Below are 27,476 nucleotides of genomic sequence, written 5' to 3'. Positions count from 1 at the left end.
GACAGAAAGCCACTAGAGGGTTGACATTCACACCTTGGACTCACGGCTAACCTGCACTCTTGAAGCCCAGGAAGCGGGCGATCTTGCTCTTGCAGTGTTCCTGTTCCTCATAGGTCAGCAGCTGGTATATAAACTGCCAAATCAGCTGCTTGGCAGGAGTGTCCAGCACAGGAAACACATCTACAATGAGCGTGTCCACATTCCTGTTTACATGCAACAGAGGAAGCCATTTTAGAAATAATTGGGCTGCTTTCTCAGCAAGCAGTCGCACCAGCGAGCGTTATTTATTAAATTTGGAAAAACCCACAGATTGTTTCTGATTATGAGTAGGCCTATCTATTTATGCTTGAGGCTGAAGCTATTTTGGAATGCTTCTCACATTTGCCTTGCCGCTGCCAAGCTGCAGAAAATCCCTCGCTGTGGGAAAAGTGTGCGATGACATTTGTAATCATACGGTGGTTACAGTCTATGAATGTCAATTAGCTATGTTGCCTAGAATTGGTTAACACATTTCTCATTGTATATTTTTGGACAAACAATTGCATTGGTCACTAGTAAAGTCATACCTATTAAATACAATTACTGCTCTAATAAGTTTGGAATAATTATGTCACGTTTTGTCTGTGTTTCGGTTTCATGTTCAAGGACTTTTAGTTTGTTTCTCTTTGTTTCCTATGTTCCCGCTTGTCACTGGTTGTCATGGTAATTCATTGTTTGATTGATTAGAGCACACCTGCCCCTCAGTAGTTTAGTTGTTCACATGTATATAATGCCCTGTTTCAGTTCCTCATTGTTTGCTGTTGTTTGTGTGATGCACGCTGTTACGTTGCTCTTCTTCTGTTTGGATTATCCTTAAATTTGGATTATGCTCATTTGTTTTTGTTAAATAAAATTCAGGCTGCATTTTCATGCTCTACACCTCATCATCATCATCAAAATCCATCCGTGACATTATGATTCTTTGATGTTTTTGAAAGAAGTCTCTTATGCTCACCAAGACTGCATTTATTTGATTAAAAATACTATAAAAACAGTCATTTGTGAAATATTATTACAATTAAAAATGTTTTCTATATTAGTATATTTTATAATGTAATTTATTCCTGCTATGGCAAAGCTGAATTTTCAGCAGCCATTACAGTCAATAGTGTCACATGATCCTTCAGAAATCATACTAATATGCTGATTTACTACTCAATTATTAATATTGGTTCAATTATTATCAATGTAGAAAATAGTTTTAGCTGCATTTTTGTGGAAATCATGATGGTATTCAGTATTCAAAAGAACACCATTTACTTGAAATATAAACCTTTTGGAAAATTATAAAGTTGTCTTTACTGTCATGTTTGATGCATTTAATGCATCCCCGCTGAATAAAACTATTAATTCTTTTATTTATTTTTTTATTTATTTTTTACTTACCCCAAACTTTTGAATGGCAGTGTATCACAGTTTACACAAAAAATATTTAGCAGAACAAAACTGTTTTCAACATTGATAATAATGAAGGATCATGTGATACTGAAGACAGGAGTAATGATGCTGAAAATTCAGCTTTGCCATCACAGGAATAAATTACATTTTAAAATACAAATTACAACAGAAAACAGTTTTTTTAATTGTTATAATATTTCACAATATTACTGTTGTTACTGTATTTTTTATCAAATAAATGCAGCTTTGGTGAGCATAAGAAACTTCTATCAACAACATTAAAAAAATCTTAATTATTCCAAGCTTTTGACCTGTATACATAATACTGTTGTTAGGGTCGAAGTTGGTACTAAAACAACTTAGACAAGACTGTTTTTAATCTCAGTGCTGCCAACCTCAACTAATATAACACTAAGTCATGTGTCTTCTCCCACTCAAGTCATTATGAATTTTGACCTGACCTGTGCTGGAAGAACGTCTCCAGAGCTTTGCAAATGGTGTATCTTTCTTGTAGGGTGAGGAGGTGTTCAAGTTGCTGGCTGAAGGTACGGCCGTGCACGCGGATGCTGGGAGGAAGGATCTCGGCCACCCACTGCAGGGAGCTGAGGGCCGGGGAACGCGAGCGCTGGATGGTGGGGGTCTCCTCCGGCTCCGTATCTGACAGCGGATAGTCTACAGGGCCCTCTTCCACCACTAGAGAGGGCATGGCACCACTGCCCTGCAGCATGGACACCACCTTCTCATGGGAGCAGTTCCTAAATGTGCATTGAATAGAATTCATGTGTAATTTGAACAAATAATGAATTAACAATTAGCATTGATGCAGCTATTTGTTCTTCAATAGTCTAGTTAACAAGACAAAGCTGAGAAGGTTTTGTTCAAATCAAACTTAAATTACATTTTTCATTATTTAATTAACTTGAATAATATAACATCATATAACATAATGTTAGGTGGCATTATATAATACTTTATGCATACTGTAATAAAGTACTTATAAATCACCTGCAAAATAGCTAAATCATAGTTTATATTGTAGCCTCTAGATTGTTAATACATTAATAGGCATTCATTGTCGCTGTTATTAACAAATTATTATTGTTTAATTAACTTTAACTTTATTAATTAACTTAATTAATCTTTTGAATCTAACCCTAACTGATTTATTTTAACAAAGTGATCTCATTAATATTTGTGTATGCATAGACACAAAAACATACAATATTGGCGTACCGACAGCATCTAAAACGTAAACCATTTACTTATAAACAACTTTACAGATGTACAAATGTCTATGAATCTTTATTTAATCTATTAATATTGATTAATGGAATTAGTTGGTTGATTATATTCAATTTGTGACCAATGAGATTATGTTTCCTATTGCATTTAACGCAGTTGATTCATGGACTTAATTATATGATTTCTGTTCTGTGAGACATGAGAAATGAGAAGCTTTAGTTTAGAGATCGGAGAGGGATTATATAATATGGGACAAAAAGGGGTGCAAGTAGCATTTGTAATACTTATAAATGTACACTTGGTGTTGGTTGAAAAAAATGTATTGGCATAATTAATTCAGTGTTTGTCAGTCCCCCTGAGGCAGCATGAACTTGAGCATCTACAGTAGTCGGGTAAATTGCTGTGCTCTTGAGATTAACTACACAGCCAAGAAGCAGCTAAATCATGGCCGCAGGAAAGGGATTTACATTTAGGCCTAAATCAACAAAGGTTTGTTAAGGGGCAGAAAATATAATACAAATGTATAATATGAAATTATGAATACAATGAATTTAATAATAGCTTGTTTCTGACCTAACTAACAGCTTTACTCAAAACAACATTGTTAACCCTCAAAATACCTCCCTTCAAATCCTCATATAACAATCACATGGAGAACTAAAATGTGTATGTATTACTTGTCTTTCCCAACAAATGAACATATGAAAAATAAATATTATTAAATAAATACAAATATTCTCATTCAACCGCACACAAAGCATGCTGGAAGATGAAAAACCCCTGCCCCAATTAATGTTTAACTTGTGTTTTAGTCAATTGAAATGATTTAATTAAAACACTATTTAAATGCTATTCACATTTGAGTTACATCTACTTTTAATATTTACAACTATAATTTATTTTTATTTTATTTTTTAAAGGAGTCTCTTATGGTCACCAAGGCTGCTTTAAAATGATATATATATATATATATATTAATATCACTATTTTAATATATTTTAAAATGTAATTTATTCCTGTGATCAAAGCTGAATTTCCAGCAGCCATTACTCCAGTCTTCAGTGTCACATGATCCAGAAATTATTCTAATATTATGATTTGTTGCATTTCTTATTATTATCAGTGTTAAAAACAGTTGCTGCTTAACATTTTTGTCTTTACTGTCACTTTTGATTAATTTAATGCATCCTTCCTGAATAAAAGTCTTAATTTATTTAAAAACCTTACTGACCCGAAACTTCTGAACAGTAGTATAAATAAAAAACTTGTTGGGCTTTGTAAAATTGCTACACATTAGGTTAACTTGATTATGTTTCTGAGAAATCACTTAACTACTTTGAGGCCATTTAATTATTTCTTAAATTCTTAACTATATTAAGCTTGATGGCAAAGCTAATAATGTAATGGGAAATAATATCTGCCCCTCAAGTGATATAAAATAATGAACAGTAATTGTACATTTACCACAGTATCTACTGTAATAACACTTCACTGACATGCAACTTTTAAAGCATCATCAAAACATGAGAAAAATAAACACACCTCATGTCTAGGCCATTGAGGAACAATATGCGGTCTCCCGGTTTAAGGCCACACGCTTCAGCTGGACTACCTGTAATGGGAAAACGGGTTTGTGACTGAGAATAAAACCTCAGACACATAGAGTAAATAATAAACACACCCACAAATAGTGAATCTTACGGATTTGTAATACTGCTGCTATTTGTGATTGTTTGTAATTAAAACACTACAAGATATTCCGTCAAAGGGTCTGAGAGGGTTTGTAAACTGTTTTCTCATCACGATGCTGGACTCCTACTTGTTTTCATAAGCAGGGTGGCTGAGTCAGTGTTAACTAGCCTCAGCACAGGCCTGCAGTGGGCGAATATCGTCATACAGACCCTCACACACTTACCGCCCTCTCTCCACTCGCAACGTACAATTGTGCAGACTTCAGTACAAATGTACCCAAAGCTTGTTCATTAGTACAGCAGCCCACTCCTTCCTTTTTCACAATGCACCAAAAAAAACAACACTACATCCCCCTTGAAACAAGCCTCTGACCACAGCTGTGCTTTCCCTGTGCCTTTTTATTACAGCCGTCTCTGTAGTCTACAGCGATATATGACGCTCAACATGCCACTGGCTGGTGACAAAAATATGACGGTAAAAATTAATTTCTAGAGATAGATCTGTATCCCAGGATGTATAATTCTGCATCAGATCAGAAACCTTGAGAAAAAGAAAAGCCTGATTCACCTGCGAGTCAGTGCTCTTTTCACTCTGATAAGTTCTGAAAGGTAGCAAGTGCTCATCGTTATTCGTCACAGTTTCATACGCACCTGCCATTACGGAGTCGATCCACACAGGAGCATGACCTCTCAGAGTAAAGCCAAAACTCTTCTTACCCCGGTACACACGGATTGTTCTGCAGAGGAAGTAAAAGAGGGATTAGTGACTATACTGACTGAAGGTGTGGTAATATACAATACTTCGATTTTTACACTTTCTGAAGAACACGTCTGTGCAAAACTGCCACATTGTTAGGGTGTAGTGTGTGGTTGCTATGTAGTTGCTAAAGTGCTATGAGTGGGTTTTTTCACACATGCTAAGGCTAGGGCTTTGATTGGTGTTCTGGGTGGTTTCTTACTGGCCCAGGTCAAAACAGTTGTCAAGGTGTTCTATGTTGTTGCTAAGGCTATGATGGGTGTTCTGGGTGGTTTCTTACTGGCCCAGGTCAAAACAGTTGCCAAGGTGTTGTTTTGCGTTTGCTAATGTGTTCTATGTTGTTGCTAGGGCTTTGATTGGGTGTTCTGGGTGGTTTCTTACTGGCCTAGGTCAAAACAGTTGTCAATGTGTTGTTTTGCGGTTTCTAAGGTGTTCGATGTTGTTGCTAGGGCTTTGATGGGTGTTCTGGGTGGTTTCCTACTGGCCTAGGTCAAAACAGTTGCCAAGGTGTTGGTTTACCGTTGTGTGGTTGCTAGATCATTGCGGTTGCGCTCTGTGTAGTTGCTAGGTGGTTACTTACAAGCTCAAGTCAAAAGAGCAGTTGCCAAGGTGTTGCTTTACGGTTGCTAGGGTGTTCTGGGTGGTTACCAAGTCAAAACAGTTGCCATGGTGTTGTTCCGTGGTTGCTAAGGCATTCTAGGTGGTTTCTAGGGCATTGCTGGAGTGTTTTGTGTGGTTGGTAGGTGGTTACTTGTGGCTCAAGTCAAAAGAGCAGTTGCCAAGGTGTTGTTTTGTGGTTGCTAAGGTGTTTTAGGTTGTTGCTAGGGCTTTGATGGGGTGTTCTGGATGGTTTCTTACTGGCCCAATTCAAAAGAGTTGCCATGGTGTTGCTTAGTGGTTGCTAGGGTGTTCTGGGTGGTTGCTAAAGCATTGATGGGGTGTTCTGTGTGGTTGCTAGATGGTTACTTAAAGGCTCAAGTCAAAAGAGCAGTTGCCGTGGTGTTGTTCTAAAGAAATCTAAAACTTTACAAGTTCAGTATGGAGTACCGCAAAGCTCAGTACTAGGACCGTAGCTTTTCACCCAGTACATGCTACCCTTGGGAGATATCCTTAGGAAGCATGGCATTAGTTTTATGCTGATGATACTCAGCTCTATATTTCTTTGCGCCCCGAAGAAACGTAACAATTCACAAAATTAACAGAATGCATAGCTGATATAAAAAAATTGGAGGACTAGTCATTTCCTACTACTTAATTCTGAAAAAACAGAGTTTCTCATTATTGGACAAAAAAACTCTGCACGTAGTAACCTAGAATACTGTCTAACACTTGATGGCTGCTCTGTCAAGTCTTCGTCGTCAGTTAGGAACCTGGGTGTGCTCTTTAATACCAATCTTTCATTTGAAAGCCACGTTTCTAGCATCTGTAAAACTGCATTCTTCCATCTTAAAAATATATCTAAATAACAACATGCTTTCTATGAAAAATGCGGAACAGTTAGTTCATGCGCTCATGACCTCAAGGCTTGATTATTGTAATGCTCTACTGGGTGGCTGTCCAGCACGCATAATAAACAAACTCCAGCTGGTCCAAAAAGCAGCAGTTAGTTCTTACTAGAACCAGGAAGTATGACCATAGCCCAGTTCTGTCATCACTGCATTGGCTCCCTATTAAACAACGTATACATTTTAAAATATTGCTGATTACTTACAAAGCACTGAATGGTTTAGCTCCCCAGTACTTGTGCGAGCTCTTAAAGGGATAGTTCACTTTGAAATTAAATTTTGGAATGTTTTAGCTTACCTCAAGGGCATCCAAGATGTAGGTGTCTTTTTTTCCGCAGTAGTTTCAATTTTGATATTTTTAGGTCAAACCGTTCTTGTCTGTCAGTCATATAATGCAGGTCGATGGTCACTGTCTCAAAGAGCATGCACAGAGTCCAAATTAAAACAATTCCCCATCGTCCAAATTAAACAATTCCCCATCGTAAGTACACATTGATGGCCCAAGACACGAAACGAGCGGTTTGTGTGAGAAAACGAACAGTATTTATAGCGTTTTTACCTCTTGAACACAGCTGCGTCCAAATGATCTGAGAGCGCGGGCGGGTATAGATATATACACTAGATGTCGCATTGGCTACGGTTTCGCAGCCATGCTCTTTGAGACAGTGACCATCAACCTGCATTATATGACTGACAGACAAGAACGGTTTGACCTAAAAATATCAAAATTGAAACTACTGCGGAAAAAAAGACACCTACATCTTGGATGCCCTTGAGGTAAGCTAAAACATACCAAAATTTAATTTCAAAGTAAACTATCCCTTTAACGCATTATAGTCCTTCATGTCCATTACAATCTAAAAAAATTCTGGCCAGTGGATAATACCTAGAATATAAAAATTAACTGCAGGCGGTAGATCCTTTTCTTATTTAGCACCTAAACTTTGGAATAGTCTTCCTAGCATTGTTCGAGAAGCAGACACACTCTTGTCAGTTTAAATCTAGACTAAAATTGGCTATAAAATCTATTAGGCTGTATAAATTAGGCCGGCCGGAACCTGGAGCACTTCCTGTAAAACCCGATGTACACGTTATATCATAAGATGAATGGCATCTAGCTAATGTTAGTCTTTCTGCTTATTCCGAGGTTTACTGTAATCAGCTGGATCCGGGCCGTATCCAGATCAGATGGTGGACCTGCGCCTATACACGACCACAACGCATTATGTAGTCAGCCGGATCCTGGCCGTATCCAGATCATATGGTGTACCTGCGCCTAGACACGACCACAACGCATCCCTGAAGTGTCAGCAGAGATTGTGTCAACTAGACTCTCCCCTGTGAAGGCCTCATCGACACGACAGCCAGTGGCACTGATCCTCAACAAACTTGTCTCCATACCGGCGTGATGACTTCTGACCTGTAATACTGAGCTGGACAATGCCATCACTGTATTGTCCAGAGCGGCAATTATATAAAAATGAACTAAATTAATAACTTTTTTTACAATGAAAGGGAACCATCACTGAACTTCCTTAAGCTGGATTATATCGCTATTTTCTTCTAGATCTGCTGAAGAAGCAGACAAGGAAAGATTATTTTCCTGTTATCACTGTAAAAGCTGCTTTGAAACAATCTGTATTGTAAAAGGCGCAATATAAATAAAGGTGACTTGACTTGTTTTGTGGTTGCTAAGGTGTTCTAGGTGGTTACTAAGGCATTGATGGGGTGTTCTGTGTGGTTGCTTACTGGCTTAATTCAAAAGAGCAGTTGCAGTTCTAGGATGGTTGTTATAAATTGCTGGTTGTTTGCTATTAGTCAAGTCCCTAGACATAGGTTTTACTCAAAAACTCTATTTTTATATCTGTACAAGACTTATGAAACAAGCTCCATTAATGAAAACTGATCCTAGTTTGTTTATTGACAGTACATGGCCAACATATTTCAGAGGCCAAACATCCAAATACTGATTCATAGCAATATATTCATTTGATAATGATCTATATTAAACAAAACAGACAAGTATCCCGAAGCACCACTTGAATTGCCATATAAGATGTGATTTCCCAGCTTCTTAAAGAAAACCTATGACATATCATTAGAATAAAGCAAGCTTTAGCAGTTGCTGTGGCAACACCTCAAGGCGACACTGGAACCATTGAGTAAACAGAGATAAAGGAAAGCAATAGAAACATTTGCTTCTTGTCGCAGTGCCATTTTACACAAGGTGGGTCGCTAGAACCAAACACTGATGGCGGATTAGAAAGGGGATGACAGATACACAAAGACACGTTAAAAAAATAGAAAACTCTCTATGGGGGTTACATAAGGACTGAGCCAAGGAAGCATTATTTATTGAAGAGCAGGTGAGGAATATAGCCTAGTCTACAGGGTATCAGCACATCAGATCTACTTTTGCTGTAGTATTTAATAATCTAAACACTCTGCTTGATACTTCCCCAGTAAACTTAAGACAGCATTTCCAATTCTCAAATAAAGAATACTGATGACATCATATAGAAAGGCACACTGTAAATGTCAATTACAAGCAAATGTACAAGAGGAAAAACCATACAACAAGAGGATCTGCTTTTGTTTTGATTGAAATTCAAATAAGCAGCTTCATGGCTTGAATGTGATATGATGGCAATTTTCCATTTAGGTTAAGTCACGATTTTAATGATCAAAATAGTGTGATAAGCTGATTATATATAAAACACTCAAGCAGTAGATCATCGTATGAAAAAGTGCTCGTGATGTGGACAGTCTGTGCATGTGTGTGTGCATGTGTGTGTGAAAACAAACACAACTCAATAGTGCCTCTCTCACCCACCCACACACAAAGTCTCCCACATATTACACAGTGTTCTATGCGTTTGAGGAGACTTCCTGCAGTGTTCTGGGATAAAATTGTCCTTTCAAAACAGCATGTAAGATGAAATCTAACAGCTAATTTTTTCACACGTAAAATAATAGGACATCGAAAAGGAAACATCGAAACATGAAAGGAACATCGAAAAGCTACCACATTAAGGTGGCATATGATACATACCTCTGGTTAGCTCCAGTGACATAGTGGCTGGAAGCCATGGTGGTGCTCTTCCTAAGGCCACGGTCGGATTGGGCCGGTTCATCTGCGGTATCTCTGGGCACAGAACTGGCCCGTTTCGAGCCTTGAGGACGCTCGTGGTGGTCTTGACTTCGGCTCCGGCGGAGCCTGTTTTGGGGCTCGCCAAGGCTCTTGCTACGACACACACGGTTGAGGAGACTCTGAGAGACGGCTTCATCAAAGCGCTGCCGATGCTTCTTGGGAATGAAGATCCTGGCAAACATGGTCACAGGAAGGCAACAGAGAAAAAAGGTTTAAATCAGCTACGAGGAGCCATTATCGTTCAGACTCTTTAAAGGTTGCTAGTTCAATTCAGCCAGTCAGTTTTCCCATCCAATGGTTTCTATCACGAACCAAAGTGAAGAAGCTTCGGTTTCGAGTCCAACGCAGTCATTCAGATGAGGAGGATCACTGTGAGACTTGTTTAAAATCCATACGTTTTATATATGAGTATATTCAATAGTGATGGATGGAGAACAGGAAAGGGTGACAGAGACAAAAAAAACCTCAAAGTAAGCCGAGTAATGAAGGACATCCAGATTTTTCATCGAATTCCAACATGTTGCAGCCTCTCTGAGTACTGTCTTCATCTGAAACTCCCACTCCAGAAGCTCTGGTACAGATACCAGAATCCAGCAATAGCAAAGGTGTGGGAGTATATAACACTACCGCCCTCTCTCTCTCTCTCTCTCTCTCTCTCTCTCTCTCTCTCTCTCTCTCTCTCTCTCTCTCTCTCTCTCTCTCTCTCTCTCTCTCTCTCTCTCTCTCTCCCTCCCTCTCTCTCCTTATTCCTCATTCTCTTTTTGCTGTTAGTGATGTTTCAATGCTCTCTGGGAAGAGCATCAAATTTTAGATGCAATAGCAAATTCTTTCACTTGTAGCATGACATTCGAAATATAATTGAAGAGATTCAGCGCATACTGAAATTAGTGAAACAATTTGAACTGTTTGGGAAAAACATTTGGCAGACAGGAAGCAAAACCAATTTTGACTCTGATTATAGCTTCGCCTTTATAAGATGGAGAATAAAAATAAGGCCACGTTTGTCACATTTATGCAACGTTGGCGGTTATGGAAAAGCCTGTTATGCCACCCACCAGAGAAACAGTAAAAAGACCCCAACTGAAAAACCTCAGCAAATGTAACCTTAGTAACCTTGAGTGTAACGTCAGCGCAATTCTGTCTGCTTTGTTCTCTGAAGGTGATGCACTGACATTAGCATTTCTGTGTGTTGATCAAATCAAAAGCACATTCATTTTCTGAGTCATGGCATAAATTCTCTTGATATTTGAAGGTCTCTATAATTGTCACTGACAAACTATTTATTTGATGAGGCTAATAGGTTATAAAAACACAAACTGATTGTAATTAATTTACTTTTCTTTATATCACATACACCATTTTAATACTAAACATATCAGAGCTGCTTACACAAAGTACACCATAGATATTAAGGGATAGTCCATGAAAATTCTGTCATCATTAACTCACCCAAAGAGAATTAAAAAATATATATTTATTTCTGTTTTCATACAGATTTGGAATGACATAAGGCAGAGTAAATTATGACCATTTTCATTTCTGGGTGAACTATCCCTTTAAGTAAAACATATACACATTGCTTCACATTCGAGCAAATTACTTCATAATTTTATAAGCACAGTCTCTGTTATTCTGTAATATCTGTAGGTGCTATGCAATCATAACCATTTACCAGGAAATATTGTTTAAAATTATACAGTTTCACAATAATATTTGTCTCTCCCCATTGCCTGGGTGACAGTAGTGACAAAAACACCATTAGACAATTCTAGAGAGAAGAGTTGCCTCAGGTTCACATTATTATGGTGGCGTGACAATCGCTGCATTAATGGCAGCAGTTTCAGACAGCAGACAAGAATAAATAAAGCATTAAGTGCCCTAACAGGCCATTACACACCTCAATACTACAGCACTAGCATGAGTATTCTGAATGACAGCATACACCAGAGTGCATTAACATTTATTGAGCTTCTCAGAAAATGTGGACCGTACTAACATTGCCAAACTGAATTTGCATTTGTAAAGTGAAATTTATTTAAGGGGGTCAGATGGTGCCATGCTCTGCCTATTTTCTAACCAAATGCGATTGCTATTAAGAAAACATACACTTGAATGCGGGACATTTTGAGCAAAGGTTAATATGAGTAGCTCTGTTTTAATATCTTAATTACATACTCTGACTGCACAATTACAAAGTTATTATTAATTCTGTTTCAGTTCACTTTAATCCAAAAATGAATAAAAAATTAACTAGTGAAGAATACAGAAATCAGATAATTAATAAGCCACATATCTCTAAAATAAATATCATTGGCACAACATGAACACAACCATTTTTACATGACCAGTTAAAATCTTAGACGTAAAGTTTTGAGTAAATATCAAATTATGATCACTCACGATCATGTTCTCAGCAAAATACTGCATAATATTGAATAGACAAATTCCATTTAGATAGATCAATGAATGATATTAAAGTTTGATGAAAAGTACTCACCGACAGTAACTCATCTTTTAGTGTATCATGACTCAGAACAAGATGAAAGTGAAGTGACTACTTAAACGATATATTTAGAACAACGAGTGTCACTTTAACCCAACTGAACAGCCTCTGAGCCATCAATAACTATTGACTGCAACTGCCTCGAGACCGCTGCCTCTCTACAATGACCTGCAGAAGATCAGCACTGAAGAGAAACTGAGACATGTGTGTCTAAAAGTGAAGATTAAATGATACCAGTGTGATATGATTTTATCAATTCATGTGTTTACTATACATGAATTGGCCCTCAACAACTATAATAGCCCTTTTGTATTCTAATAATTGTATACATAAAAATATATGTTAACTTACAAGTAACTAATAAGAAACTTCCATGTGCACATATCTGCACCAGACAAAAGTACACATATAATGTGTGTGATGCAACTTCAGTAGGTGGGGATAGTATGGCTTATTGGATACAAGCTACTGTAAGTGGTAAAATATATTAAATGTATATGAAAAAAACTGTATTAGGCCTACACTACTGTTCAAAAGGTTGGGATCAGTAAGATTTTCTGTATAAGATGCCTGCAAGGATGCCTTAAATTGACCAAAAGTGTCAATAAAAACACGTAAAATGTTACAAAAGATTCCTATTTCAAACAAATGCTGTTCTTTTGAACTTTCTATTTATCAAAGAATACTGAAAAAATGTATCACTGTTTCCACAACTGTTTTCAACATTAGAATGATTTCTGAAGGATCATGTGACTCTTTGCTCTCACACATAAATTACATTTTAAAACATATTCAGTTATTTTAAAGTTTAAACAATAATAATATTTCACAATTATTACTGTTATTTATTTATTTCAAATAAATGCAGCCTTGGTGAAAAATCTTACCGACCCCAAACTCTTGTTCTCTAATATCTTTCTCCCTTCAAAGCATTCAGTTTCCTGAATAACGGATAACAACAAACTTGTGTTAACTACTCTAACTGAGGATGGCACAACAGACAATGACACCTTAAACTGGCTTGCCTATGTGGCCTAAATGAGGGATTTCTAGAAATTATGATTGCGCCCAGATACATATTTGTTGTCAACTAAAAGAGCATAGCTCAAATGTTTTGGGAACTGGCTAATGTCCTAGTAGGCCAATGAAAACTAAATCTACCCAGATAGGCTTAAAATCCGCCCCAGATAATGTTCAAATGTAATGGATCAAAACATACTGAATAACAAATACTAAGTGCCAACAGTCCAATACAGATGGTTCATTTCTTTTCACAAATGCGATGTATTCAACATCAGCACATTTAGCATTACGTAGTACAAAAATCCCAGGGAACTCAAGATCCCCAAGCTGCTGAACATATGGTGACATTCCCATGCACTTCCCTTCACCAGATACATCTCTAAAGAGGATTACACGCAGTGACAAAGGTTATTATCTCATAAGACAAAGGAACAACACCTACTGTGCAGAGAAAATAGCTTGTCTCTGTTTAGCAAACATGATATTAAACACTTTGTATAACCTTAATGATGTTCTTCCTTATAAATTGACTTGAAGTAGGTGAAAATGTAATGTACAGTTATAATCTTTTACTTGATTTATCTTGCACATCAAACATCTTCACCAAACTAAAACTAATATACAAATATTTCTTAGAACTGCATACACTACCATTTTTTAAAGATATTACAACTTTTATTCAACATGGATGCATTTAAATTAATCAAACGTTACAGTTAAGACATTTATTATATGACAAAAGTGTCATGATTCTGCCTTGTCTCTGATTTTCCCTGGTCTTGAGGCAGGATCATGACAGGCCCATGTTTTGTGTGTAAGCACATGGCCATTTGTTTGGCTGTGTGCTTGCGTTGTCTCGTCATGTAACCCCGCCCCCTTGTTATCTCATCTTGTTATCATTATTGTATCATCGCCGTCACCTGTTTCCCTCATTAGTTTCTCCCTATTTAATCCCCTTGTGTTTGCTGTCCTGTGCCGGTTCATTGCCAATCTTTATGTGAAGATTCATTTGTGAGTAACCTGTTGAGAAGTCTTGTGAAGTGTTTTGATCCTGTCTTAGCTGTTAGTTTATTGTTCAGTTTTCTGTCAGTCTTAGTCTAGTCTTGTTTGTCAATCCTGTCTTGTTTTGCCCCCTCGTGGGTTTTGTTTTCCCTGTTTTTTCTGTAATAAACCCTAGAGATGTCTGCAAATGGTCTGCGATTGGGTTCTCTCCTTCTAAACCATAACAAAAAGATTTTGACTTCAAATAAATGCTGTTGTTTAAACCATTTATCAAAGAATAAACAATGCATCACGGTTTTCGCATAAATATTAAGCAGCACAACTGTTTTTAACTGTGATAATAATAAGAAATGTCATATTATTATAAGAAATTGGCTGTAAAGCACCAAATCAGCATATTAGAATGATTTGTGAAGGATCATGTGACACTGAAGACTGGAGTAATGATGCTGAAAATTCAGCTTTGCCATCACAGGAATAAATTATATTTTAAAATATATTAAAATAGGAGGCAGTTATTTTAAACTGCAATAACAATTCACAATTTTCCACTTATTTTTGATAAAATAAATACAGCCTTGGTTAAGCATAAGAGACTTCTTTTTAAAAAATCATGCAGACCCCAAGTTTTTGAAAGGTATTTTATAATCAAACATCTAATTAAGTGAAAACATCTGAGAACGTATCACTTGTTAGACTGTGTAAGCTGACCTAATAAGCATCACTTGCCAAACAACTTGACAGAGTCACAAGCCAACAAATGGATCAACACTAGAATTCTCTGTCAGTGCCGTCTTATGATATTGACCCAGTTGGCATTGAGGCATAGGCTTGACTGGAAAGGGAATTTCACTATTAACAGTGTCAGCATACATCAGAGGGTTAGAAGATTATCAGTTTTCATTGCAGCACCAGATGGAGACACATCTATCAGTGTCCTTTTTAGGTCAACCCAGTTAATACAGAAAGCCATGCTAATTAATTATCTCACTGCAAATATGTCCCTCATAGTATGACTTTCTAGAACATAATAATAAAAACAGCAAAACATTTACTAAAAATCTATTCATATATTTAGCAAAACCTATCCTATACTAAACTGATGCCCTCTGGTGGCCTTCAATCTGTTCTGCACGGCTAAATACAGTAGCTGAAAACATCTGGGTCAGAGAGTGGCCCTGAGATCAAAAATTAATGAGCACTGTATGTGGCAGATTGAGTTGTCATAGATACCTGATGTTTGAGATGAGCTGTTGCTGCTCTTCGGTTGTCAAGATGTCAGGAAGAACGGAAGCAAGCCAGTCTACCTTCCTCTCAGCAGCAAACTGTTTCAGCACAGCAAAAAGTTTCTCTTTCACCTCTGGATCGTTCCTCAAAATCTCCTCAACCTGAAAAAGGAATGATAGCGATATTGGACACCTTTAATTGTACCGATTCATAAAAGCGCATTCAAAGTCTGTCAGATAAACTCACTCACCCTCCTGTTGAACTCCAGAGCCTTGTGTTTGCGGTCCTGACGCAAGCCATCTGTGTCTTTCAGAGACCCCTCTATGCATCCACTGCTGCGTTTCTGACGACTGCCCATGCACAGCACCCCGAGACGCAGTGTTCGGCCCTGAGAGGCCTTTATCAAAGCGGCGGCCATCTCATGGTGCTTCACGGGGATCCCATTCACCTCCATGACATAATCTCCAGCTCGGAGACCACTACGACCCGCTGGGGAGCAGGGGGAGCAATCCTCCACCAGCAGGGGGCAGTCTCCCACTATAGTGAATCCAAAGCGACCATCAGGGCCTGGAGTGATATCCATCTGCAGACAGTCAGTGAAATGCAACAGATTTTACCCATTGATATAGATAGAAAAAGAATATATAATTGTATATGTACTTTTATGCCATCTATACTTATTGGCAGATACTATTTGCAGGTTCATTAGTTAACATTAGTTAAATACCTTAGTTAACATGAACTATGAATGAACAATACTTCTTCAGCATTTATTAATCTTAGTTCATATTAATTTCAACATTTACTAATACATTATTAAAATCAAAAGTTGTATTTGTTAACATTAGCTAATGCACTGTGAACTAACATGAACAGCTGTATTTTCATTAACTTACATTAACAAATATTAATAAAAACTAACAAATGTATTGCTCATTGTAAGTTCATGTTAGTTAATACATTAACTAATGTTAACTAATGAACCTTATTGTAAAGTGTTACCGTTTATTGTAATACCACAAAAAAGTATGCAGTAATAACATATTCAGTGCATATGATTATATTAATTAAAAGGAAACTATGTAACTTTTTAGTTTAAAATGGACCAAATTTATAAAATTATCAAGTACATCATGAAGCTATTTTGTTTTTTGTCTTATCCTGAATCACTACGGTATGCCTATAATAAGTGTTTATTTTCAGACCAGAGTTCGTATAGATACTGTAAAATTAAATTCCGGGACTTTCAAGGACTTTTCAAGCTCTATTGTTTTTCGTTTTCAAGGACTACAATCAGAAATTTCACTTATCAAACAATATCTTTATTATCTTTCAAATTGTAAAAAAGGTAAATAAATAACTAAATAAAAACATAATAATAAAACAAATGGACAGACTAAAATTGATTTCCAGAAATGCATTTCCAGCCCGTCATTTGAAATCCCCTCAACCATTGAAAGGATACTATGATAAAGATATCGCTTTCCTTATTTTAACTGATTTTATTCCCTATGAATATTTTATTGACCTGAAGAATGAAAGCTGTATCATATACTTGGAAATATACAGTATAAGCAATATCCCGCTCATAGCCATGCGAAGTGGCTCAATTTTTTATCAGACTATTAAAGACCGGGCTGGACGCCAAACGTAAAAGTACCTGCATTACTTGCCATATATATGAACAGAGAGAAGTAGCTCCGGCTATAATGTTCTTCTACAAGACGCATGCAGTTTTGTTTATTAACCGCTACAGTGCCAAAAGTTACATAGGCCTACCTCTAATATCATAAATAGATGCTGCCTTATTTCCATTTTGCGAATATTTTTTATTTATTTTTTAAATAAAAGCCTTTCCAAGCTGATATGCGAGATGAATGAGTTCGGAAAATGGCGGATTCGAACTCGCATCAAAAGCTAATGCTACTTGCCTTACTCTCCATGCCATTGATCCTGTTCTCAACAGGATTTCTTTGTAATTTTGTCTTGCTCAATCAGACAATGGTGGGCAAAGTTTGTGTAAATAGCCTGTGCCAACAAGGTGGTCTATTTGAACTTGGTGTAAATAGACTAGACACTCTGCCGGTTAATAAATTCGGACAAAAAGTGAGCATCATGTTATTGACCCACCTGTTCGATGCGTGAAACCACTCCGATACTGGGCGGGATGTTTCGTTGTGACTGGGCAAGGGCAATAACCTCTTGAGCACTGAGACTGGAAACATTCTGCCCCTCAATCTCCAAGACCTGGTCTCCAGGTTGCAGTCCAGACAGGTGAGCGCTGCTTCCCTCTTCCACAGTCAGGATGTAGCTGGGCCCGTTCCCCCCTATCTGAAAGCCAAACTCCTCTGGCCAGCTCTGGTTGGATGCTGGCATGGTGAGAACTGTGAACAAGATGGCAAATAAAAGGATATGTGCTCTCTAACAGTAAACCAGGGTCCAAATGTCAATCAGCCAAGACCTGCTTGTCCACACCAGAATGATCAAGTTCCTGAGAAAAATGGAAATTTGCACTGCAGACACATGCTTAAACCAGACACTAAAATATGTCAAGCACCTAAAATAAATACACCTAGGCTGGAAGCTAAAATGTGTCAAGAGTGAATTTCTGCCTATCCTGACAAGACAAAGTAATGCAGGCCTACATAAAGAGAACCACGTAACCTTCACTAAATACAGAGTCTCGGCTGATACATTAGACCTCCCAGTAACATTGACCTCATTGAAAAAGAACAGAGGCTCCCAAATCATCCGATATTAGAAGACAGATTTGCCTGAACACAGCATCAGCAACATGAAACTCAAGTTCATTGCATAGCAAGTGCTCCCTAGTGAAACCAGAACACAAAAAGACATTCAAATAACCCCACTATCAACATTCACAATTAAACGGCTGGTAAAATATTGTGTTTATGGGTCAGTCCATGCAAAGCCTAGGCCTGTAGATTGATAGAAGGTCATTCATAAAAGCATTAGCCTACTTGTGCATCTAAATTGACTTCAAATGTGCAGCTGAAAGAAAGTCATGTTAGTATTAATACAACATTATACTACAAATACAAAATTCTTGAACACTAAACACTTACTACAAGCATCTTTGGGCGGAATGCGAGGACCCGGCTTGTTCTGCTTTAAGGAGTATCTCCCTTTCTTATTCTGGAGGAATTTCTTCATTTTGTCGTAATTCAACAGGTATCAAAAATTCTAAGGGTGAAACGCCGGGTCCACGTCTTCTACGTTGTCACCGAGATCCTCCTACTGAACCGCACCACGCTTCAGGGGAAACGCCTTGCGAATGCCCCCCATCGTCGTGTGGCACGCAGAGCGCTGCCACTTAAAAAAAGGGTGACACTGCATCGAGTGCCAGAGTGATCCTGTCTATGAGTTGACTCTGCATCTCTGCCGAGTCCTCCTAGTCCTGCCTGCAGAGCTCAAATCAAGAAACTGGGACACCTAGCACAGATCCTTAATGATTCTCTCTCCAAAAAGGGTAAAGTGAGGCCCCATTTCTCTATAAATACCTCCTTCCCATACTCTCTCTTCTAGCTGTCTCTCCAAGGGACAAAAAGTAGCCCAGTAGCAGCTTGGGGATCTGGCAGGACGATGGTGGATAATTAGAACGTCTGAATGCACTGAAGAGCGCAGTCACACATCTTTGAACAGGAGCAGTGCTATTAAAGCCCTTGTTCTGGATTAGACAGATTAAATGCTGCATCTCGAGATCTCTCGTGCCACATGGCAGGGACACATGCTGTCATGCATCCGAGGGGGATTCAGGAGGAAAAAATTGATTTACTGAGTGAGCTGACATGCAGCTCAGGCGCAACCGAGGTCTTCCAGACTGTTTTTTGAGTTCTGGCCTGGGCAGATAATACAAAAATCAACACGCCACCACAGTATAAACAGTGTGTAGTGCGGTTTCACTTTCAAGGTTACAATCTGAATGGGGAAACAGTATAACTAGCAGTAAAACGTAATAGACGGATTATGTAGGACTGAAGCAAAGACAAGTTATACAGGGCTAACTGAATTATTTAGTGCCAATGCTTGTATCTCCAAACACACTGTTCCTCAATCAACATCTCCACTTACCAATACAACCGAAAAGTGGTTGTGTGTATAGAAAAAAATATAATTTTATTGCAATAAAACTTTTAAAAAAAAAGGAAATTCTTGCACTGACAGTAAAGACTCTCTTCATTATTTTAAAATGTCAAATAGCTCTGTTATTATAACTGCAGAAATAAATTAGACACAATTAACTTGATTGTTTACAGTAGAATCCATAGACATAAAAAAAAAAGAATTTTGGAATAAAAGAAAAGGAAAACTGAAATATCCAAAAATAAAACCATTCTCCAGCCTTCAATAATTTGTTAGCTCTCATTTAACTTCTACAATTCATTTTTACTTATATGTTGTGGTCTGACAACTAAAGGTGCAAAAAATAGTAACTTTAAAAACACATAGAAAACTTTCTTCATATTCATAAAAATGTTGTTAACACATAGATTTACAAATGCATGCATACCTTAAAAGAAAATACCGACTGCCTTTGCTCGGTGGAGTATTCTCGAAGGGCTTTGGTGGTATCCCTTTCTTTTGAGGCATCACCTCTAGTGAATGTGCAGGTCTGTAACATGATAACTGTAAGAAGAAACAGTTAGAAGGCTATGGCAACCCTGAACTGAAAACAAGTAGGCCTACACTTATTAACTATCTGCTTCTGAGACAAATTATACAATTTTAAATAATTTAATGTTTTAAAAGAACATTTTCAAAATAAGCAAAGTGGGAAAAAGCTGAAGTTCAGAAGAATAATTAAAGAGTATATTGTAATCAGAATGTAGGTAGCCTATGTTAGCAGAGCAAAGTTGTATGCCATCTGATGAATGATAGTACTCACTCAGTTATCATTATCCAAATATGAAATGTGAGTGGAGACAGTCTACTTGTTGTGACATAGGCCTGAAGAGCAGTGGTTTCCAACCTTTTTTACTCCAGGCCCCCTCCTCTCCGAACCAATAGCCTACTATTGTCATGGGAACATCCCAGATGAAAAACAAATAGGAAATGATTTTGTCTTTCGTTGCTCCCTTCATCAAGTGCGTTCCAAACGGCTACATAATGGCTCACAAGTGCCCTGCTCACTCCAATGTTAAAGCCGATTTTTTTTTTCTTTTTTTTTTTTTTTCCTCGACGTATTCATAATAAAAATTAACGAATTTATAAGAATATATTTAAATTAATTGTAAGTTATCTCGCGGCCCCCTGGAGGATCACTGAGGCCCCCTACTGGGCCGCGGCCAAATCCGATTGATGTTTCTCGAACAAGAAAATAAATGTAGGCGACCTTTGGGTCGTTGTGGTTTGATGTGAGTGACAGGTTGTCCCGCCCTCACGCCAGTTAACACGTCATCAGAGAGAAAAAGGGGATGCTATTTTGATTAAAGATTACGAGGGCACATGATATAAATAACAATAATAATAATAACGTGCACGGCTAAATCATTTATAATAAATATTTAAAATATTTAAACGCATTTTGAGAGACACAATTTCGAAACAAGAATACGTCATTTGCAGACTGTATTGACAGACAAAACGAAACGACTTCAAAAAGCGAGCCTAAAAAAAAATCTATCAAAAAGAAGCATGGGATGACTTTTACTTTGACAACGCAGTTGTCGTGACTGAGTAAGTTCCGTATCAGTGTTGCCATGTCCGCTTTGGGATTGTTGTTTTCTACCGAGAAAGTCGCTTTGGTTGTCGTTAAATTTATTTCCAGTCAGAATACAAAAGTGCAATACGTTTTATTTTATTTTTAAATGTAAAATCATATTTTTAAATATATAATTTTCGGGAGGCAGCACGTAGGGGCGTGTTTTGAGGTTTTGACGTGCAAGGTTTTTTATTTTGAGATCTGGCAACCATGTTTCGTGTTCTTGCTGTTACTTCACGCTATTAGGTCTGTACGGAAATAGTAAATGTGTGGGAGGATGGTGCTCAGATGAATAAAAGGTAAAACTTTCCTTCGCTTGCCTCTCTTTGTATACACTGCCAGTGCTAGACCTGTGTGTCCAGTATTGTATAGCCTACAAATAAACTTTTAAACACAGTTGTATGGTTTAATGGATGAGTTCTGGTTCGGCCATACATACGAGTACATTCGGTTTTGATTTAAGCTCTTTGATCTCGACATATACAAACATAAGCGTCTGTAATAAGTGAAGTCAGTTACTCACTCACAGTCCTGTGCTGCTTAGGTAGTGGCAAATGGACTTCCTCACTCTGTTTGGTATATATGTGGCTGTAGTGCTCACCTGCATTGCTCTGGTTTGTAAGTATTCAGGACATCAGCAAACTCCTCTCGGTCGGCTTTTGGACACATTCACAGGGGTAAGAGCCTAGGAGAAGTCCTGCAAACTTAATGATTTCTGCAGTTGTTAAAGTGTCATTTATATACTGTTTTTTTCTTTTAGGTTGTCTCTCAATTGATCCCACAATGTCTCCAAAGCATTTGCTACAGGACTTTGCACAGACTGTTCCATCAGAGGTAACATATGTTTGAACAGGTCAACCTTTTTATACTGTCTATTAAAAACTGACAGATCATTTCATAACATCTCAAAAACAAAATTCAGTCGAAACCAGATAATTTTGTAAAGCATACACTACCAACTTAAAGGGATAGTTCACTTTGAAATTAATTTTTGGTATGTTTTAGCTTACCTCAAGGGCATCCAAGATGTAGGTGTCTTTTTTTCGGCAGTAGTTTCAATTTTGATATTTTTAGGTCAAACCGTTCTTGTCTGTCAGTCATATAATGCAGGTCTATGGTCACGGTCTCAAAACACAAGCACAGAGTCCAAATTAAAACAATTCCCCGTCGTCCAAATTAAACAATTCCCCATCGTAAGTACACATTGATGGCCTAAGCACCTAAGACTTTCTGTGTGAGAAAACGAACAGTATTTATATCGTTTTTACCTCTTATACGCAGCCACGTCCAAGTGATCTGATCTGACGTGTACGCAGACTGGTGCATAGATATATACACTAGATGTCGCCTTAAAGACATTCGTTCCAATGAACTGCCGTAGACAAGGCGACATCTAGTGTGTATATATCTATGCACCAGTCTGCGTACACGTCAGATCAGATCACTTGGACATGTCTGCGTATAAGAGGTAAAAACGATATAAATACTGTTCGTTTTCTCACACAAACCGCTCGTTTCGTGTCTTAGGCCATCAATGTGTACTTACGATGGGGAATTGTTTAATTTAGACGACGGGGAATTGTTTTAATTTGGACTCTGTGCATGCTCTTTGAGACAGTGACCATCGACCTGCATTATATGACTGACAGACAAGAACGGTTTGACCTAAAAATATCAAAATTGAAACTACTGCGGAAAAAAAGACACCTACATCTTGGATGCCCTTGAGGTAAGCTAAAACATACCAAAAATGAATTTCAAAGTGAACTATCCCTTTAAAAGAACTGTTTTCAATTTTATTATATTTAAAAATGTAATTTATTCCTGTGATGGCAAAGCTGAATTTTCAGTGTTACATGATCCTTCAGAAATCATTCTAATGTTCTGATTTGGTGTAATGATTATTTGATGAATAGAAAGTTCAGAAGAATAGAACATTTGGCATACACTTTGATCCAATGTATCTTACAGTGTATTCAAAGTCATTATTTTATCAGTATTTGTGTTCCCTGAAAATTCCCTGATATCCTATGTCCAATTATTTCCTTCACATCAGGAACAATATCTTCCTTTACTTGCACCTGTTACTTGAAGTGGTTGTGTATGGAGAATTCTCCTATGAGGTCTTTGGCTTCTGTTTGGGCATGGGCACAAGTTCAATCAGCCTGTGCATTCCCTATGTCCTCCTCGCTCTGAAGTCCTATCTGTTCTACCTGTGTTGTAGCAGAGACCCTGGTAAGCAAATGAAGACTTGTCTCATTTTCATGAATAAAAAATCAAATCCATTCAGTTTGACTTTTCTTTTGAAGGCACACTGACAAAGGCAAACCATACTACACAACTAAAGGTCTACCAGTATGATGAAAAACTGTTCCAGCAGGGAGTCAGGTGTTCAACCTGTCAGCTGGTCAAACCTGCCCGATCTAAACACTGTAGTAAGTGTTTGTTAATCCTTCATTTAAACTTCAGAACATGCACGGTAAAATTAGCATAATTTTAACATAAAAAAACAACGAATTATCTGCAACAGTAAAAACCTGTTAATTGGTGAGCGGTAAGTTATCTTACTACTATATCCTTTACTATAAACTTAGAAAATAGATCTAGTGGGACATTCCATGTAATTTTACAGCAAAGTACTGTTAATAGAGTGCAACAGTTGTAAAAACAACCTTTTCCGAATGTAAAAACTAGATTATAGATTTTGATCAATAACTTATAAACCTTTAAAGAGAGCTCGACTGTGAGCGACGAGGTTGTTAATTTATGGTATTTTCTTCTGCTGAAGTGGTAGCCTGCTTTATTTCAGCTTATTTTTATAATTGTTTAACAGTGGAATTCCTGTTGAAAAACTACATTACCCATAATGCATTACAGAAAATTACACCAATCAGTCTCGGAAAAAGCTACATGCTTCAAAATAGCTCTTTAGCTCCGCCCACTCCCATGAAGCACTAGGAATAACGTAATCGAGGTGATCTCTCTATGCTCTCAAAATGCTGAAATGTTAGTAAATACATATTTTGCAATAAACTAAAAATGTATTTTTATACATATAAAACATTTGTATATGAGTAGCTTTATATTTCTCCATCTCCAATGCTTCATGGTATTGTACTTCTTTCCCTCACTAAAACCGTTAAGTACACAATCTTTTACTCAAAAACTTTTTTGCTTCAAATCAAAGTTTGTAATGTTATAACAAACACCTTATAGCTGATTGGCTTGGTTAATGGCTTATAGTTATAACTCTTTTACAAACGCTATTTTAAAATCCCAATTGGAAAAATGAATGGAAAAAATACTTCCGGAACCAGTGCTGCTGAAAAAGGGGGCGGGCACTGTTTGACTCTATTGTACTGTTGGAAGTGAAAAAGATGAATGAAATTTAAGTTAAATCCATAAAACTCAAAACATTGTTATACAGTAAAGATCTAGCATCATACTACTAATGTTTAGCTAATAACTATAAATAGCTAGTTAGGAATAGTTAGGAATCAACTATTACTAACCCCATTTTATCTCACATAAACTAATTTAAAGGAATTTTCAGCGTTCAATACAAGTTAAGTGGTTTCACAAAATAATTGACCTTGTCCCTTAGTTTAAAAAGAAACAAAATAATTAAGTTATAAGCAAACAAACTTTTGTTGTTGTAATTATCATAATGGCCCAATGTGCTGTCAAAAATGGCATTTCTTTGTTACGTTTTATAATTTTACTTTGTAATCAACATTATACCACAAACGCTGTTGATATCATTTGTTCAGGGGTTTGCAATCGATGTGTCCAGAGATTCGACCATCATTGTGTGTGGGTGAATAACTGCATCGGTGCCCAGAACATCAGATACTTCCTGCTGTACCTCCTGAGTGTGTGTGCCATGGCCGGTGATATTGCAGTCCTTACAGCAGACATGTTGCTCCAAACTGTTTTGCGAACTGGACTCCTGCACGCTCACTACATTGACGAGCAGGGTGCGCAACATCCCGCTGGACCGCTCTTTATCATCCAGGTAATAATAACTTCTTTACTAATAACTGTGCTGTGGTACATGGATTATCTCTGTAATAAATATTTTCCCATTGCATTCTTTGTACAGCATCTCTTTCTGACGTTTCCACGGATTGTCTTCATGCTGGGCTTCCTTGTATTTGTCTTTTTCCTCTTGGCGGGTTATTCTATGTTTCACATGTATTTGACTTTGATAAATCAAACCGCCAATGAGTGGTTTAAAGGAAAAGGTCACAACTGCCAGCATTGCCATCCGTACACTGGACACAACTGCAAGACCTCATACAATCCATTCAGAGGTTTCTATCATAGGGGAATCCTCAAAAATGTTGGGGAAATCTTTTGGCCCTTATGTCCTGTTCAGAAAAAAGAAAATTAGAGCAACTGTTGTTGTTATTTTTAACAGTGTATTTGTACTAAACTATTTTATTTGGGTAAATGGGATTTTTAATAAATACTTTCTCAGCTTTATGTATTATTGGTACTATATTGGTATTATTTCTCTTTCTTTTTTGTTTTCTGACTTATTTTTTATAAGAATTTTCTAATAGTTTCACATTTGTATATATAAGCATGTATATAGTATATACTTAAACTTGCAGTACTCTCAGGATAGATGCCCATGTTTAATTTATGTTAATGAAAATGAGGCTCTCAGTGATATGCATCGAGTCAATTCAAGAGTACTGTCCTAAAGTCATATAGAATATCTCATTTCTAATGCAATTTAGTGTTTTTGTTACAAGGATTTGTTTTTTTAAAACATTTCTGGATTAGGAGTAATACTTATTATGCTCATGTTATCATGTATGAGATTTGGAAAACTCTGTAACATAAGCATATTATGACTATTATTTAGTATGTGAGGGTTAGATTTATATTTTTTTATTTAATATATTGTATATGTACTAAGGTTCATGATCTGAACAGATTTTTAACAAATTATCAAATGTTATTGTCATTAGATAATATGGTTTGTGAATGTATTTTTTTTTGTATAAGTTTTATATTATTGTGGGATTTGTGATTAATTTAGATTATAGGGTAAATAGATATGCATCTTACCCCAAGTGTCTCACTTCAACCTTTCACTTAAAAAAAAAAAAAAAAAAAAAGAATAAAAAAAAAAAATTAAGATTCTGTTGAACACAAAATAAGTTATTAGAAAGAATGTTGGTAACCAGACAGTTAAGGGCAGCCACTGACTTCCAAAGTATTTATTTTTTATGGAAGTCAATTGCTCCTGTCAACTTTTTGATTACCAACATTCTTTAAAATATCTTTTGTGTTCAACAGAAGAAACTCATTTGGAACAAAGTTCTGTAGAGAATCCCCTATTGCACCTTTAATATGTTAAAATATAGGTAGCCTAATACAATATTTTAAAAAACAAATCCTTATTAAAATAAAAGCTTAATTTATCTGTAGTAGGCCTAGTCCCATTTAGCCATTTGTTCGCAACTGCCTTAAAGTAAAGTTTTTTTTGTTTTTTTTAAATTGCAAGGGCTTGAGCTTGTGTTAACCAGAGGCTTTATTTTAGGCATTTAACCCAAAACCAATTAAAAAAAGCCATTGACTTTGCGATGATGGAACCATAAGTGCTAAACCACACCACAGCTATAACGATCACGGAATCACTTTCAGAACGATTTCATCTAGCTGATGAATGATAAAAACATTGACAGCCAATCAGAATTCATCCTGCTGTAAATAGCTCGAGCATTTTAAATAGACAGATAAGCACGTACTTATAATAAACAGCATGATATCGTCTGCTGGTGTGGCCTCTAATATGGTTATCTTTATAGTTATCTTTTAAGTTATTGTTCTTGGTGTGAATGGCCTATAAAGGAATAGTTCACTTAATTTAAATTCTGCATTTACTTACCCGCAAGTTGTTTCAAACCTGTATGATTTTCTTTCTTCTGCTGAACACAAAGGAAGGTATTTTGAAGAATATCGGTGATCAAAAAGTTGACGGGAGCAATTGACCTCCATAAAAAAGAAATAGCCTACTATGGAAGTCATGAGGTCCATCAACTGTTTGGTTACCGACAATCTTCAAAAATTCTTCAACATATCTAACAATTTGAGGGTGAGTAAATGATGACACAATTTTCATTTTTAAGAGAACTATTCCTTTAAGGTCTATTTCATCATGCCATTTTATGGTCACTGGCCCTTTAAACCGGCGCGGAAGTG

At 37.0% G+C, this 27,476-nt stretch overlaps 2 protein-coding genes across 4 annotated transcripts in view; one reads left to right on the top strand and one right to left on the bottom strand.

Annotated features, from left to right (window-relative positions):
• Positions 1–19,258, bottom strand: part of grid2ipb (glutamate receptor, ionotropic, delta 2 (Grid2) interacting protein, b) — a 36,042-nt gene extending 16,784 nt beyond the window's left edge. The window contains exons 1-9 of one of the 3 annotated variants that reach the window (XM_082152671.1): positions 18,625–19,258; positions 17,669–17,922; positions 15,789–16,121; positions 15,545–15,699; positions 9,685–9,954; positions 5,022–5,107; positions 4,222–4,291; positions 1,899–2,192; positions 52–203 (exon numbers count right to left, since the gene is read on the bottom strand). In XM_082152671.1, the coding sequence (XP_082008797.1) occupies positions 52–203; positions 1,899–2,192; positions 4,222–4,291; positions 5,022–5,107; positions 9,685–9,954; positions 15,545–15,699; positions 15,789–16,121; positions 17,669–17,922; positions 18,625–18,712 (1,702 nt within the window). In that variant the 5' untranslated portion in view covers positions 18,713–19,258. Of the gene's footprint in view, positions 1–51; positions 204–1,898; positions 2,193–4,221; positions 4,292–5,021; positions 5,108–9,684; positions 10,375–15,544; positions 15,700–15,788; positions 16,122–17,668; positions 17,923–18,624 lie in introns of those variants that run through there. The other 2 variants (XM_082152670.1, XM_082152672.1) reach the window with 2 other exon arrangements.
• A 2,175-nt stretch (positions 19,259–21,433) lies between these two features.
• zdhhc4 (zDHHC palmitoyltransferase 4) lies at positions 21,434–25,745 on the top strand. The gene is made up of 7 exons (XM_082152849.1): positions 21,434–21,559; positions 21,805–21,937; positions 22,021–22,094; positions 23,317–23,495; positions 23,570–23,695; positions 25,031–25,275; positions 25,363–25,745. The coding sequence occupies exons 2-7, from the start codon at positions 21,815–21,817 to the stop codon at positions 25,651–25,653; spliced, it is 1,038 nt and encodes a 345-aa protein (XP_082008975.1). The 5' UTR covers positions 21,434–21,559; positions 21,805–21,814; the 3' UTR covers positions 25,654–25,745.
• The last annotated feature ends 1,731 nt before the right edge of the window (positions 25,746–27,476 follow it).

This window comes from Leuciscus leuciscus, assembly GCF_965113295.1.
Source record: "Leuciscus leuciscus genome assembly, chromosome: 21".
NCBI lineage: Eukaryota > Metazoa > Chordata > Actinopteri > Cypriniformes > Leuciscidae > Leuciscus > Leuciscus leuciscus.
Note: the sequence above shows the minus strand (reverse complement) of the source record. Positions and strands in the feature narration are given on the sequence as shown.